Source organism: Perca fluviatilis, chromosome 7 (assembly GCF_010015445.1).
Source record: "Perca fluviatilis chromosome 7, GENO_Pfluv_1.0, whole genome shotgun sequence".
NCBI classification, from domain to species: Eukaryota; Metazoa; Chordata; class Actinopteri; order Perciformes; family Percidae; genus Perca; species Perca fluviatilis.
The window spans coordinates 17,540,658-17,557,891 of NC_053118.1; the positions used below are offsets into that span (position 1 = coordinate 17,540,658).

Genomic DNA, 17,234 nt, shown 5'->3' on the forward strand with positions numbered 1-17,234 from the left:
GAAATGTTCTTTTTGACAACTAGGAAAAATATAATTAGGGGTTTCTGCAATAGCCTACATATCCAGTCTAGCTATTACATGTTAAAACTTGCACTTTTTAAGGATTTAAAATAGGCCTATTTAACATTTTGTTTTGACTTATACAATCAAAGTTATAGATAGCCTATCTTGAAATACAATTACTACAGTAAGATTTGTATTGTGAATATATTTAATTCCGACTAGTGAGAATATCATTTTGACTAAGAACAGTGCTATTATGGATATCTAAATTGTGATTACAGATATAAGTGTGGTTCGATTAAGTGTTAAAACATAGATATAAAGAGGTTAAAACGGCTTGCTGTTAGGCAGCATACGTCAACATCCACCTCGTGACGTACATTGGCTGACGGCAACAAAAAAAAGGAAATGTGTAGCTAACGTTACTGCCGCAAGGAGCTTGAGCCGATGCTCGTCCGTTGGTGTCGGATATTTGATAATAGGCTATTAATATAACAAAAGGAGTACTAATATTTATGAATGGCTTTAATTTAACTAGCTACCAAAGATGGTAGTTAACCTTGAGTCTACTCGGGAACTGATTCAGCTCGTAAAACAGTGCTAAAGAGAAGAATGCCTTTGCTGGTTCGCTAGCTAGCTAGCGTTAGCTAGCTTTCAGGATGTGCAGCTGAACGCTAACCGAACAGGCTAAATATCAACGTACAATGACTGCTTCTTGAGAGTACAGTCTCTCGAAAACGCTGCGAGAAAGGAGTGTTTTGTGTGTGCCTTTAGCTACCTCCGAACAGCGTCGATACTGTTTACATGATGAAGAACTGCGAGTACCAGCAGATTGACCCGCGGGCGCTGTCGGTGTCGCCCTCGTCCGCACAGAACCACACCGAGAAGAAAGTGCAGCGGTCGCGGAGGAAATGGGAAGTGTTCCCAGGAAAGAACAGGTTTTTCTGCGATGGACGGATCATCCTGGCCAGACAGAGCGGTGTCCTTCCTCTGACACTGGGCCTTATTGTTGTCACGTGTGGCCTTTTCTTTGCATTCGAGTGAGTAACTAGAAATGGCCTTCTTTCCAGTGAAAACTGAATGCTACATGAAATGTCTTTTCTGATGTGCACAATTGTTTCTTGTATTATACAGTGTTTTGTGACAACATATTTAGGGATTAAAGTGTTTTTAAATACAGGTCAGACTGGAACAAACGTATCGTTTTCTTTTACAGTTGCCCATTCCTGGTAGAGCATCTGACCGTCTTTATACCTGTGATTGGTGGGGTGCTTTGTGTGTTTGTGCTCCTCTCCCTGCTGAGAACCAGCTTTACAGACCCAGGCATCTTACCTAGGGCCACCCCAGATGAAGCAGCAGACATAGAGAAGCAGATAGGTAAGACACACCCTGGAGTTGTGTACTTGCTGTGGGACAGATGGGGTAAAAGAGCTTTGCCATATGGGGAATCTCTGAAGGATGTGTTTGTTGTTGAACTACATACCAAGACCTAAGCAGCTTACTGTATCATGGCTGAAGAGTACAAAAGCCTGACATAGCTTTATTTGTGTTTTTATTTATTCCTTATTCTACAGTTTGAGTGCTTATTGGGTGAACTACTTTGATCAAATGTGCAAGTCTCATTACATCTCTCCCCTTGTACATTTCTATTTCAAGATACCTCAGGATCCTCTACGTATCGCCCCCCTCCGCGAACCAAGGAGATCCTCATCAACCAGCAGGTGGTAAAGCTCAAATACTGCTTCACTTGTAAAATGTTCCGCCCTCCTCGGACCTCCCACTGCAGCCTGTGTGACAACTGTGTGGGTAAGGATGTGGTGGGAAGTTACCACATATTCCAGCTGCACTAATTAAACTTAACAACTTAATGTCATTGCCAAGAAGAACATACCATACTGCTTGGCTGGCAGGTTTCCATTAGTTGTCTTCATGCAGCGCACCTTCCAATGTTAATCCACTGATCTGTGTCTTGAATGTACAATGCTGAAATATAATAAAATCAAAAAGATACAACTAGAAAACCATACTCTTACCTCTTAGACATAAAGTGGGTGGCCTTAAAAGCATTAGGTCATCATTTGGCAAGACAGAGTAAACTGGTCTTTGCAGGTTGAGACTTCAGAGAGCCTCTTTTGGCAGCCTGAAAGGTCTGTCCTGTTAATGGATAGGTTCACTTTTTATTTTTTTTGTTTGGAAACATTCCTCACATGTATGTAAATATGTATTGTTTGTGCTTGCTGTAATAATTTCTCCTCTCTATGTTGGTTGTTTAAAAGATCACTTCCTAACCTGCTTCCAATGGAACAAATGCTGACAAAATCCGAAGACCTCGTTCAGTGCAAAAAAACTGAAGCCAGTATGATGCTTCAGCACTCTGGGTTAATCAAACCCAGTATGTTTCTTACAAAATTAAAGTAGTTTTAGTACAAAGTTCCATCTTTGTGTTTCCACCAACAGTGTTTACTTGCTGGCCTGTGGTGGAGGGATAATAACACAGAGAGAATTTCGTACTTACGGTCTTTAACTTTGGAAGATGCCCACTTTTAGTCAAACTCAGACTCCTGAAGCCTCACTGGTAATATTAGCTATACTGTGGAATCTGTTTTTGCACAGAACGAGAACTGTGGATTTTTTCCCCCAATCGCTTACATTAGAAATGCATTAGGAAGGAATCTTTTCTTTTTTTAATGGGCCAGTATGAACAGGAGGAACGATTACAGCAAGAACAAACTGTTTTAATAATCACATGGACACCTGTGGACACCTGTGTTTGTGAACCAATTCTTTAACTGGAACAGGACAAACCTAATTTGATGAAATGGCCATATTAATTCCAGTTTAGGAGTGATTGTGTTTTATAATTAATTTAATATAGGTTAGGTATTAAGCCTTACTACTATTATACTTTACAACTACTATAAACATGCCTCTCTAATCTTTATGTATACTGTTTTTTCACCCTCAGAACGATTTGATCACCACTGCCCGTGGGTGGGGAACTGTGTGGGCAAACGCAATTACCGCTTTTTCTACAGCTTCATCATCTCTCTGTCTTTTCTGACATCTTTTATATTTGGCTGTGTCATCACGCACCTTACCCTGCGTAAGTATTCTCTCAACGTATAAAGACACAAATGCTCTCCGTAGTTGTGTGACGTTCCTGTCATGTTATTAAGAACCACTTTAAGATTTCTTTTGTTTCTTTTCAGGTTCTCAAGAAGGTAAAAACCTTGTTCAAGCCATTCAAGAGAGCCCTGCCAGATATCCTTTTGTACATCCCAAATGTTCACACAATCAACCTGTTTATGAGATCTTTTTAAATTTGCTACTATTTTGTGTCAAGAAATAACACAAGTTGACTGTTGACAAGGCATTTCCTGCTGCTCCTCAGCCTAAACCCACGTCTAATAGGATCAGAGAGTTAGCGTCCAGCAAAACAGTACTTTTAGGCAGATGGCTTTCCAGGAGAGGGTTTGCTGCCTCATGTTCTCATGAGATGATGTTAGTGGCTAGACAAATATAGACAGCATGACTACAAAGTGGTTTGATTTGTTATTCACAGACAGGGTGTGGGTTAATATCCTCAAGGTGTGCAGGATTTGCATGACATTATATCATCTTATTGGAGTCTGTGTATGTGTGTGTTTTGTCTTTCTGAATTCAGACAGTACTATTGTAGAGGTACTTGTAACTTACTTGAGTAATTCCTTTTTTCTTTTACATCTGATATTCTAATATTGGAAAAATGAACTGCAGTGATATGAAGTGGTTGTAGGGCTGGGCAGTATATTATTATATTATCCATATACGAGACTAGATATTGTCTTAAATTTTGGATATGGTGATATGACACAAGTGTTGTCTTTTCATGGTTTTACAGGCTGCATTACTTTACTACATATTAAGTGGTGTAATGTTCTAAATTGACCAGACTGTTGTAGCTGTTCTGTTATTTGCCTTTACCCACTTAGTCGTTATATCCACATTATTGATGATTATTTATCTAAAATCTCAGTGTACATTTTTTGTGAAAGCACCAAAAGTCAACCCTACAATATCGACATTGATGTATTTGGTCCAAAATATTGTGATATTTGATTTTCTCCGTATCGCCCAGCTCTAAGCGGTTGTGTGTTATTTGTGGTACGATGGCTTCAGAATTCATATTAATATCGCCCATGTGTTATGTGAAGTTTGTTGATATAGAAATATTTGCAACTAATTGATTCTATGCTACGTCTTAATATTGACAATATTGATAACTAGTTTTATATTAGTAAGGCATGACATTGAGACATAAGATGTTGTGCTTTGTGCAGAAAGAAAACATTCCACAGTCTGTTATCTTGACAGATTTGTAGACCGATTTTTAATCATTAGCTTTAATTGCCATCTGTCTTAAATAATTATTTGTAATTGTGATATTATCATACCTTGACTCTTCCTTGTGCACTGTGGTGGAGTTGGTGATTTGTTTCTTCTCCATCTGGTCTATTATGGGCCTCTCAGGCTTCCATACGTACTTAGTAGCCTCCAACCTCACAACAAATGAAGACGTAAGTACTCGTGCCCGTATATGGTATGATTCAGTTCTTGATTGTTAAAATTGACTTTATCCACCAACTGACAGCTTACTTTATGTATTCACTGTGCAGATAAAGGGCTCCTGGTCAAGTAAAAGGTGTGCAGAGGATTCTGGGAACCCGTACAGTTACAACAGTATTATAACCAACTGCTGTGCGACGTTATGTGGCCCCATGCCCCCAAGGTGAGTAAAGATGTCCCCATCCCACAAGCCAGTGTTTCTCAAATGGGGTACGTGTACCCCTAGGGGTACTCTAGAGTACTGCAGGGGGTATGTGAGATTTTTGCAAAATGCTAATTAAAAAAATATGTGATTCATATTTCATAAAATTATTATAATGCATACCTGCAAACTAGTCACTTTTCTGTTTTGAATGGGAAAATGTCATCCAACTGAATCGTGTAGATCTGTTATCTACCGGACCGAATAGCAATGCGGATTTCTGTACCTTATTTAGGTGCCAATTAAATGCCTGCGCTTTCTCTCTGAGGCAACTGAAACATCGCTGCACAGGACCCTAGTTAACACTACACCTGACAGCAGGTAACGTTAGCCTACCGTTAGCTAGCAGCTGAAGTAAACACGGTAAAAATGCTGACAGCTAAACGGTGTAAAAGTGTGACTGTATTTCACTGGAGAGGATTCTCAGACCAGACTGTAGCTGCTGTTGTCTGAAAAACAACACAAACTCAGCCCTTCTGAGTTTGCAGGTCTGAAAATACAATAATGAATACATTTAGTGATGATTTGAAATAAAGCATTCTAATGGTTTTTTTTTTTGTTGTTTGTTGAAAATGCTTCATGTACATTGATGACCGTTACAGTGACAATACATGTAGAGTCCATGTTAGTGCATCCTAACACAATCCTCTCTTCTCTAGTCTGATTGACAGAAGAGGTTTCCTGCCTTTTGATGAAGCAATCCCTGCTGCTTCGGCCTCGGAGATGGAGCTGCCTCGCTTCGCAGCCAAGAATGACGCACACATGGTAGGATGAACCAGCGTGTGGTCCCTCCCAAGTCCTGACTGTCCCATAGCTCCTGTGGTGGTGTTGTTGTTGTTGTTGTTGTTGTTGTTAGGCTGACCCTGTGTGCCTTCTCCACTCTGTGTCCACTCCTTCATCCTCCAGACTTCCAGCCTCACTCCCACAAGTAGAGTTGCCGACATGTAGTACTTTGAATCTGTGCCCAGTGTTATGAAAGTTGTGCATTTAATACGTAATGTTTAATTGTGAATGGACTTTTGGGCAGTCTCTGATTGGACCTGAACAACATTACTAGGGCTCAGCTTACGATGGCTTGGAACTGACACGCAATATAAAGACAAATATCCACAGTAGAAATGACTAAGCTAGCTCAATTCATACGACTGAAGAGTATCACCATGCAGCCTGCACTGCTGTGTCACTTGTTTGAGCTTGAGAACAAAATGTCTCGGAAGCCACTTGTAAAACAGTTTGGCATCATTGGGTAGTTAAAAATGCGAGAAAGTTTGTTTATTTATATATATATATATATATATATATATATATGCATACATACATGCATGCATACATGCATACATACATGCATACATGCATGCACGCGTCAGTATGTGCTGTGGGACAGTGAATACGTTCATTGTTGCACCTTTGTGATATTTGACTTGTATTTATGTTTGCTTACACTTTCAATTCAACATGTTGCTGTATCTACCTCCTTTGTTACTGTACTACTGGGTTTGCTTGTATGTTGTTGTGAAGGTGTATTTACACAAAGGACTTCGTTTCTGCTTTTTACTATAACATGCAGATGGTTTTAGATCATATTTGATTTATCAGCACTTTATCACAATTCATTTGTCATTCAATATGGTCAGCATATCAAAGGTCTTAGATATATTATTAGCTATATTGCTTTAATTTAATTAAAACCTTTAATTTTTTCTATTTTCACTGACTATTTTAATTTACCTTAAGTGTTTTTTTTGTGGTAAAAAAAAATTATTTTTTTTTTTTTTTTTTTTTGTTTTTTTTTTTTGTTTTTTCATCTCACTCTAAAAAAAAAATTCTATTTTTTTTTCAAGTCTTCATGTTGCTGAATGCAGATTTTAAGATGTTTTGAGAAAAGTTATTTTTGTGTTTCATTTTTTATTTTTATTTCTGTAGGTATTGATACATATGGGTTTTATTATGAACATTTGTTTCATATGCCTGTAACGTCATTGCTAGATGAAAGATCTGACACTCAGTGTTGTACTATATCCATTCCACCCTGCTAGGAGGAGAACTGTCAGGATTTTGCTTTGTCCTGCACAGCCTGAAGGGCACTGCTGCATGTAGACGGTTGATGGTAAGAGTAGGGGTGAACGTTAAACCAATCACAACATCTCGCTTGCCATTCACTGTCTTTTTTCATAACCTAGTTTGTATTAAGGTTTGAAATCGCTGTCATCTTACCAGTTATTTCTTTTTCTTTTTTTTTTGCATAAACACAGTTGGGGCAGATCCTGTGATTGTGTAGTGATGGTGTGGACTGGTGCACTGCCTCACTTGTGAATGGGCATGCTTCACTACCATTCATTTTCATCTTATTAACATTCGCTCACTCACTCGGTATGGGATGGAGGTTGTGTTTGAAGGCTAATGGACTTACTCTTGTCCTCTCGTAGTTAGATAAGAGTTATTTTACTCGTGCGTCAGGCGTTATTGTGCATGCATGGTGTCGCAAGCAAATGCAAGTCTGCATAAACTTTATCTCCCTTTCCACTTTTATCAGAGCCAGAAGAAACGGAAAGAAGCAGCTTCTACACAGCAATTCTGTCTTTACCTGTGCACTGTCTGCATCTAACACTTCTTTCATGCTTCTCCATTGACAATGCTGCCATCAGTACTATCATCTCTTTCACTGTGCTTGATCTAACTAATCATTTGAAACACTTTGCCAGAATTTTCTATATGTGTTTGTGCTGCAGCTCAGCCTTTCATAACACAAACTGACGATGTGGCTCATTTTCCCTTTTCCTCTCCACACAGTGCACGCAGAGCACCAAGGATGTGTTGGAGAGGGTGGTTCACTCTTTCGACTCTCATGGCCTGTGCCCCCCTGGAACCCCTAAGACCACCCCTCTGGGCCTGGAGGTTTCCAGCATGGCAGCACCTTCCACGGAACATTCACCCTCCGCTGGCTGCTCAGGCCAGCACGCCCTCCAGCCTGTGGCCGCTCCTTGCCCCCCATTCAGCAGGAGCAGCAAAAGGAGAGACTCGCTGCACTCCTTCAACCCAGCCTTCCGCCTGGCTTCTCCCTCCCCGCCGCTGAGCCGCACCACCTCGATCTTAGACGATGCAACCGACGTGGGCTTCATCCCACTACCCTGAGTCCACCCAGTAACCAGAAGAGAACAGGAGGAGTCGTAGTGCACTCAACGCCACTCCGTATCACTGGCTACAAAGGACCTTTTCATAGTGGTGGTCACGCTGTGTGTTGCTGTTTGATATCTCAAGATGTCATTCTGATAAGTTGATTAAGCGTTACCTGGAGGCTTTTTATGTTCTGTGAGTTTTATCAACAGTGTCCTACTATACTACACGTATGTGTCCTTCAGGATGAACGTAAATCTTAGTAATACTTGGAAGCACAAAAGAGAGATATTTTTTTAACACCTTTTTACTAAGACACCCAGAACATGCCTCCACACCTTCCACAGAACCTCAAGCCATGCGTCACAGCCGCAGCGTTTAAGTTCCTGCTAATATATTATGCAACCAAGTCTTCAAATCTGGGAATAATTACCATATGAGTGTGGATGCAGGAAGTACAGAAATAGATTTACTGAACTGGCATGCACTGAATAGTGAGCCATTTCAGGGTTGTCAACTCAAAAGTTGGCCTTATGTCATATCCTGTCACTTCCTGTCATACATCATCCAGTGTCATCAGGTGGATCAGTTTGACAGGATTCAGATGAATGAGCAATCAGAGTTTAAGGAAGGTGCAGTTTTTAAATGTTTGCATATCGAGGTCTTTGCTGTAATTTGTAATCGGTTGTGCATGTCTTGTGTATCAGATGCTCTTCTAGGCTAAATGGCAAACTTCTTTTCTTTTTGTGAAGTGTATCACTTAGATACTAAGACTATCACTGAAAGATGATACTTAGAACAGGTAAAACTGAGTGAATTTGTTCAGATATTGTTCATGTATGACTGGATACTGATGATGAAATAGCTCCTCCACATAGTTTATAATAACTCGACGTTGTTGCTTCATCTAATTTGTTGGATGTCAAAACAAAGTATTTACTGTTATACAAAATCAAATTTGCTGTTGCCCACCAAGACTTGGGTTGCAGTATTGTTCTCTGACGCACTGTCTCCTATTAATGTAATCTACTAGGACGCTTTCAGTACGAGGGAGCATCTGTTTTTTTCTTTGCCTCGGGGCACATCGACCATACGTTGCCTGTCATGAGTGTGTTGGTGGTTACAGCACAGACTCGACATATGGACTGTTTCAGCGAGAGTAATGTTTCAGGAATGTTGATGAGGTCTCTTCATGCTCATTTTCATGGCTGTGACCTTTTGCTCTTTTTACAGCATGACACTTAATCTGTGATGGAGTATACTGTAGTAACAGTAAATAGCAGGGGGTAGTTTGTGCCACTAGGGGGCAGCATGTGAATGAGGATTACAGCCCAGTCGAAGGACAATTTAGTAACATGAAAACCACTAGAAGAAAGGCCTTTTGATGTTTGTATTTATTTTTTGTAATTGAGCATTGAAGTTGGTTATAGTTGCGAAGATTCACGTTGCCATAGTCAGTGGGTCGTTCATCTATCAGTCTGCATCGAGACCCATAGGTTTGTGTAGACATTTACAAGCAGTGCTTGTATGAACAAAGTTTGTTTGTATTTTGTAGGATGTAACAGTGGAACTGTAACATTTGGTCAATAAAAAAGTGATCACATTTTGTTGAAGTGGGATTTTAGTTTTTGTTTTTTTTCTTTTTGGATTTCCACAAATAACAGACTTACCATGCAACAGCTTACTCATCGCATAGCAAAACCTTTATTTTAACTACAACGACTTTAAACCGATGTATGTGTCAAACTATAATGTAGTACAACCAGTGATGTTTGGCTTCATCCATTCTGACAGCCTCTTCATGGAAACAACGAAGAGATGCATGTTGACAGATGATCAGACAAGCAACGATCCAGCAATGAAAAGGGTCTGCAGTGAGGACAGCAGCTGGCAGACCTGAATTTCTTCATGATGAAGCTACATTTAGATGATGGGGTAACCAAACTTTCAGTTCCATGTACTGGCTATGTACAGTATATTATTCACCAAAAGGCAATAAAACTAAATAAGAGTCTGTAAAAAGAAATCCGCCCTGAGAAGTCTTTTGGACTGGGAGATTTTTTTTTCCCTTGAAGGTAGCAACACAAAATAAAATGTCATCACAGTGTGGTGAATCGTTTCCTTGGCATTGCTGACGACATGATGTTTATTCTGTGGTCAGGGTTATACTTTTTAGGAAGCTGTTCTGCCTGTAATTATTGAAATTGAAAAATGGAGAAAAATAGCCTGAAGGCCAGTGATCACAACGGATGGACCATGGCAGCTGAGGTTAGAGTCTGACTGCACTCAGCTGTCACTTCAGTGTGCAGAAAAGTGAGAATGTTGCTTTAAGGTCCTCCAGAATCACTTTTTTTTCCGAAGGGGTGTCTGTATGTGGCAGCTGGTGTCTCCTGTATGCTGGATTCACCTTCCAAGTAGGATGCTTTGAATGTACAAGTACAATTGTATGTTTTGGTATTATCTTCTAAATGCAAAACAAGAAACTTAAAATAAAGAATAACTGTATTTGGATTGGACGCAATTTCAGTGTATTTATTTAACTTTATAATACTTTAAAAAATAATCGTATTACAATTTTGACAGTTTTTAGAAGGGTCGACAGATGAGACATGTAGTAATATATACAGTAACAAAAAGATGTGTGAAGAAACTAGTGCTAAAGCTCTGGCTGGATTCGGACAAAGGATGTCCTTGTTGCACAACAAAACATATGTGTCGTAAGATATGATTTTCTTAATGGATTTCTTAAGATTTGTATGTATCTATTACATCATTTCATTTCAAAAGACTCTTTGCTGCTGAGGCAAGTCAATATAGCAACCTGTATATCTTAAGCTAACATAAAACAGATGGTCAGACTTTTGGCTCAATCTCGCAGAAGGGAAAAGCCAAAGCATCACTGCCTCAGCAGCTGTGTTGCATTTTGACCCCATCCCTCCATTGCCTAGAAGACAAAAAATTGATTGTGGAAGAAGAACAATCTGAAGATGAATTTAAGTTAACAACACCAGCAAAGGAACCAGGTCATCAGTGTGTAGTGGGTTTGTTTCTCAGCAGTGTTGACATATGGATATTTGAGTCCTTGCTGGCTGCAGGTGATTATCCGCTCGCTGGAGTGTATCATGCTCTTTAAACCCAACTGGTGTGGCACAGAGACACAGAAGGCCACCCAGTCAGATTTCAGAATAAGAGGATGTATTTACAATTAATCAAAAAGGTGACTATATTTTACATCATAGAAGGGGCAGACAGACTCTTCAATATAAGTGGATTTTTTTATGTATGAGGGCTAAGCTTCTCTTTTTAGTAGATACGTGCCATTATATAGACTCGGCCCAGACTTTATTGTCTAATGGGACACTTTTACTTGGCTGCTTCCTTCTCTTTTCTTGAAATGCACGAGCAGCAAAGTGACCGAACAGCTGGGAAAGCCACCTCTTTCACTTAAAACTAATACATTCCAGCTCTTCTTAGAAATAATGCACTACCAATTTACCCTCTGGCTGTAATCCACTCAGTGATTCATTGAGCTCGTTCCTCTTCAGCAAGCCACGTTTGGCCCTGCTGTCATGTGTGCAGCCCATGGGGTGCAGCCGTGTGTCACACTCTCACAAGTCTTTTCCTCATCGCTCACTGAGCCTGACCAGAGCTGAAGTGAAGCACCTCTGTGAACAAAACAGGTGACTCACAGTCAGGGCCGCTGTCAACATCACTTGCTGCTGTGAATTTGAGAGCTAAAAGTGTGTCTCTGTGCTGGGCAGTGAAGCTGGATATAATTAACCCTGTACTGAGCAGAACCAACCAGCTGCCAGCAGGGATAGTTTGTTGCCACTGCCAGTGAAACATGAAACAAGTGGATCCTTAAAATTTCTCAATCCTGGATGTTGAATTGTAACAAAACTTAACTACATACTTGTGTTTTCCTAAAAGTGGATTTATGCAACAAAGGATGTCTTTGACCTCCTAACAAGGCAGATCCACAGTTTGCAACTCATGCATCCTTGCTGACACTAAATGCAATATAGATTTCCTCGTGGGCACGCCTGTGTGTGGAGTTTGGTCAGTACTTAACCATGTGCTTGTGTGCTGCTTTTCCGGGAAAGTCTCTGGGTGTAACAGTGTCTGTGTGAACACATGAAAAAGCCCTGAAAGCATTTCAGCACATTAGGCTTATGTAGATCAGTGCAGTGTCATTCATTGGTTAGTTTGTGTATTAAGTTTGTTGACCGATCCAATTTGTTTAAAGATCGCAGAAGAGTCGGTGCACGGTTACAGAACTGACTGTACAGCTAACTGTACATAGGTTATCAAAGGTCAGTGAGATAATTGTTTTGCAACACAGTATTACTATTGTTGCACATAAGAGTCTTGATCTTGATATGTACTGTAGGTCTTGATTAAGACCCTTTATCTTCCAAATAATTATTAAAAACAATTTCCACTTTTCCAAGATACAATATCTGCAATATTTAGTTTTTTTAATTCACTGTGCAGATTAGATAAGTAAAAAGACGTGACATATCCCCGGTTCTTGCAGTGGAAAAACGCCGGCTGTGTGTGGTGAGGTGGAAAGAGCTCCCCATGGAAACCTGAATATGTGGCATGGAGCTGGATTAGTGTACCAGGGTACCACAGGGTGAGACCTTATCACAGCAGCCGTTATCATGCCGACTGTTGGATAAGGCCTCAATCAATCCGCTGATAAATGCTTTGGTTGCTGAAGGATCATTTGCCAGCATATAAATCATCACTGTTTTTGTTTTCAAAACAACAGTATCTTGAGTCCAGAATGATTTTAAAAATAAATATTCCGATGATCGCTTATCACGTCCACACATCACCTTAACTGTAAAACATGAAAGAAACATCCGTTAGAAAGAAACATCTTCTGCAACAGACAGAAATGCATCAATGTTCACATTTCTCTGTAACATTAACCATGTCAACATTCACCAGTATCTATCACTCACACTCACACCATGACAGTCTGATAGCATAGGAATCATATTAAGCACAATTTTATCATTTTTAAACATAGAAATGTGTGATCCTTAGTAGAATTGTTGGGCAAAAACTACTACAAGAGTCAGTGAAAATGACTCTTGAAAAGAAATACAACTTTAAATACCTTTTGATTAAAATTGATCACTTTTTATGTTACTTATGATGCTTTTAGAAAATCTACAATAAGCACATAGGATACAATGCATTGTTATATGGTAAATGAAACCACCCAAAAGTATGTAAACATTTCAAATTAACGCTACTGCAGCTATCTGCTGATAATACTTCTGTACTTTTGCTGAAGTTAACTTTTAATGCTGGACGTTACTTCTGTAATATTTATAGTGTAGTATTAATTTAAGTAAAATATCAGAATATTTATTCCCCCACTGGCTTTAATATTATTAGGTATCATGTTAGTGTATGGATCTTTAGGCAACCATACTGTAGAAACACATACATTGTAGTAATGGGGTTATGTACAGATGATTGTTGTGCAATATAGGCCGCTGATATTCATGTCCTTGGTCTATTTTATGAAGCAACGACAATAAAGTGAGAAAGGTTAGGAGGCGGTGCATGGTGACGGACAGGTAGATTTTGAATGCTGAGTAACTGAAAGGGCATGACCAGACATATTCCCAACATGCTTGACTTACAGCAAAGGCCACAGTGCAGCTTTACGAGGAAATAACGGGTTAAATGCTCCACATCACTTATCTTGTTTACCTATGTTACTTAAAAGGACGTTATGTAAAGGGGAGAAAGATAGCAAAGAAAGACACAGAGAGAGAAATGTGTTTTATATTATTAAAAGACAAGTTTTTTTAATTGCACAGTAAAATGTTTGACACTGTGGGGTGTATGTCGAGTGGCCTGTTGAGCCCCTCTTGCTGCAGTATGTAACTCAGAGAAGCTTTTGGCCATGTGTGCAACATGCCTGCCTCGTGCCTGCTTTCAGTTACAGCACTACATAAATCTCGACCCTTCACCAGAAAACCCATCCCGGATCTTTCAGAACTATGGAAACCAGGACTGGTTTGTTTTTGTTCAACAGCTTTTTTCGCTATCGAAATTCCCAACCACCTGCCATTTGAAACTCTGATCATGATTAATCTAATAAGTGTACTTTGTTCTTTTGATATCATAAAGTTGTTTTGTAGCTCTTGGAACATCCAGCTGGCTCTCTCTGACCTGCTGCATGATGGGATGCACTTTTGACCGATCCCATAATCCTTCCAGGAGGAGTATTTAAGAAATCTGGAGGATGATCTGAGAAATGTGCTGCTAACATATTTTTTTTATTAGGGGCTTATTTGGACAAAGGTTTTAACCTAACTGACGGAGTCTGCTGTTTTCAGAGCAGTATCAGTTACATGGTTTGATCATGACCTGTTTACCAGACATCGCCTGAGGGAACTGCTCCATATCTCTGCTGTGAACCCCAAAGGTGTCCACTGAATTGACACAATCGCTCCCGACATGTTACACTCTTTATCGCCCCTCGGGCTGAGTTATTCTCTCAGCTACTGGATGGGGGGCGTGGAGCAGAATTTCTGGGAATGAAATCAGAGCTCGCTGCTAAATTGGGGTTCCCTCTCACTTCTGGTAAATGCTCCAGAGAGGGGAAAGAGCCAGTTCTCTTCTCTGTTAACATTTAAAAAAAAAAAAAGAAAAACGTCCACACCAGGCACATGTGTTGAGAAAATTACAGAACATGTTTATTTTATAAGCTTTTATGGTTACATTTTGTTGACTCAGCAGTATCTGCACATTGTAGAAAGCTGTCAGCTTGTTTCTATGTCCCTGTAGTGTAGTTGGTAGCATTTGATCAGGGGAGAATAATACATGAGTGAAAACCCACAGGGAACCATTCATCTATCAACAGCAACGCTGAGAAGTGAAGCAAACTGGGATTTATTTTCTTTTTGCGTAGTATTTGACATTGTAATATGCAACAGGGACCCTACATGTCCTATTGGAGTGAGTGTTGGACTGTTGCACAACATGATTGAAGCTCCAGTTAAGGAAGCTTATCCAAGTTAGGATGTCCCAGACACCGAGGAGGTAATGGTGTGTTATTACCAGGGCCATACCTTCCTCTCTTCTACACGTGCTCCTCTACAGTATAAGCAGGAATAGGTCACGTGTGAGATATTCATTGCTTAGCTGAGAGTTTGAGGAAAAGAAAGAAAAATATATTCAGTATAGATGCAGGAGAAAATGTGTGCACGACTTCCCCAGTTCTCAGTTCCACATCACATGAGCTGAGAATTTATTGGGGAAATAAAAAGATTGAATCGCACTTCTTATCTTTCCCTGTTGTGAACCTTTGTAGTTTATATATCCATGTTTCTATAATGTATTTTGTGTTCTTTCACGCAGCTTCAGTCTCAAACCTTTTTTTATTTCCCTATTCACCGATTCAAAGAGTAAAGTGAGCAGAGCCTTACATAGTACGTAGCCTTTCACTGTATTTGAGCCTTGAGCTTCAGAGTGCTTCAACTATAAAATAACCTCTCTTAATTAGAGATACTGCCACAGCTGTGGCATAACTATGGGCCTGGGATCCTGTAGAAAATGCTAGAAAATAATGCCACAGCTTTCAGTGTTGAGTAAATTAATAAAAAAATAAAAAAACTCACCTATAACATAAAACCATTTCCAAAATGACTCATTGGATCATGTTTATTATCAAAACCAGTCTTAACATACCAGCAATCTTTGGGAAATACTGTATAATCACTAATCACACATCTAAAATCAGGTTTGGGCCACAACAAGGCAACATAAGTCATAATTTGATTTCAGTCCAACGATAGGAACAGAGATTAGAACAGATCAACATAAAATAATGTGTCTGTATGTGAATAATGTATATAAATATAATATCATGTATATAAATACGTTTTTTTTTTCATTTCAGTGTGCAAGTGTGGACAGAGCAGAGAGCTGATGTATAATGCCACTTGAATCTTTAGTGTATTTTGGTGTGTGTGTGTGTGTTTTTCTCCAGGAGCACTACTGTAATCAATCAAGCAGGCAGCGGAGGGAGTCTGACGTCAGAAGCGCAGCTGCTTGCGTAACCTTGCTCTGCTGTCCCATAGATTTGTCTTCCAAAACAATCTGGAAAAGTAAACCCAACCACTCTTATCATCACACGCTCTCTCTAGCATGTATAGCCCCCGGGGCTCAGCCTGACTGGTCAACTCAACCTGGTTGTATATAAACAGGTTATCTGCTGCCATGGCAGACTGAGCCTAAAAAGCAACCCTAATAGAATCATATAGAATCTACTTATTCATTCACAAAATGAAAGTAGATTTTCAAAATTAAACATGCAGTGTAATGTCTGGCATGCAATGGAATAGCAGCAGCTGCATCACTGTTTTAGCTTTGTCAATACTGTCTACAGTTAGATATGGTGCCCACTCTAATAATAGCAAACAGTTGGTCTTTTAGTATAACATGTCCACAGAAGAAAGATGAGGGAAGTCTTCTTGGAGAAATAATTCACTTAGATTGTGTTGGGCCCTGACAGACTAGTAAGAAAAGAGCTTCACAAGTCATCCTGTGTGACAGACGGAGCATTATCTGTCTTCCCACGATTGATCATTGTGACACTTGCTTGCTGTTTGCCAACATCGATTTTCAGCCAAGTTTTTACAACACTATGTCACAGCACTTGAGAGAAAAGCCTGTTCCCCTGCATTGTTCCTCTTTGTGTCGCTGCCACTGAGGCAAAGACAGATAGAAATATCTGACAACAACCGAAATGATCTGCCTTTGAGTTAAAGTCTTCAACGGATTTTCATTGATGGTCTTCTATATCATGTAGTCAAGACTACCAGATTGTTTCGTAATGTTTGATCATGGTGGAACATACACCTATCTAATGCATTATTTGTTAAAGGTGTGTTTAAATACTGGCTATTTCACCACGCCTACTAGACTCACAGTCACAGTTGTCATGGCTTCAGCAGGATGTCAATTTAGGGATAAACAGAGGATCCAGTGACTGACATGAATTAACAAAATGTGAAATACACAAAGCAGTGAACACATTTCATTTTTTCTGAAAGTTGTGTTTTGTTTTTGCATGAATGAATTGACTTCAGATCCGATTGACTCCCTCTGACATGAGGCTGTCAGGGAACCTGAGAATGTCAAGTGGCCTGACATTTTATCTCCTGTCATTGTTCTCTCATTCCCAAGTGTTTCACATTCAGGTAAATGCTGGTTCTGCTCCCAGGATGCACAGCTGCCACATGGGGGGTTATTTATAGTGAGATGACGCACACATCAC

General features: G+C 39.8%; 1 protein-coding gene across 2 annotated transcripts; it reads left to right on the plus strand.

The window, feature by feature from the left end:
• The first annotated feature begins 399 nt into the window (after positions 1-399).
• Positions 400-9,537, plus strand: zdhhc18a (zinc finger DHHC-type palmitoyltransferase 18a). Of its 2 annotated transcripts, XM_039805506.1 has the most exons (10): positions 400-1,043; positions 1,220-1,380; positions 1,660-1,809; positions 2,969-3,106; positions 3,213-3,264; positions 4,457-4,559; positions 4,659-4,771; positions 5,470-5,575; positions 6,847-6,917; positions 7,601-7,715. In XM_039805506.1, the coding sequence occupies exons 1-9, from the start codon at positions 808-810 to the stop codon at positions 6,886-6,888; spliced, it is 1,101 nt and encodes a 366-aa protein (XP_039661440.1). In that variant the 5' UTR covers positions 400-807; the 3' UTR covers positions 6,889-6,917; positions 7,601-7,715. The 2 variants fall into 2 exon arrangements, with proteins under 2 accessions (XP_039661440.1, XP_039661439.1); XM_039805505.1 differs by lacking the exon at positions 6,847-6,917 and having other exon boundaries at positions 7,601-9,537.
• The last annotated feature ends 7,697 nt before the right edge of the window (positions 9,538-17,234 follow it).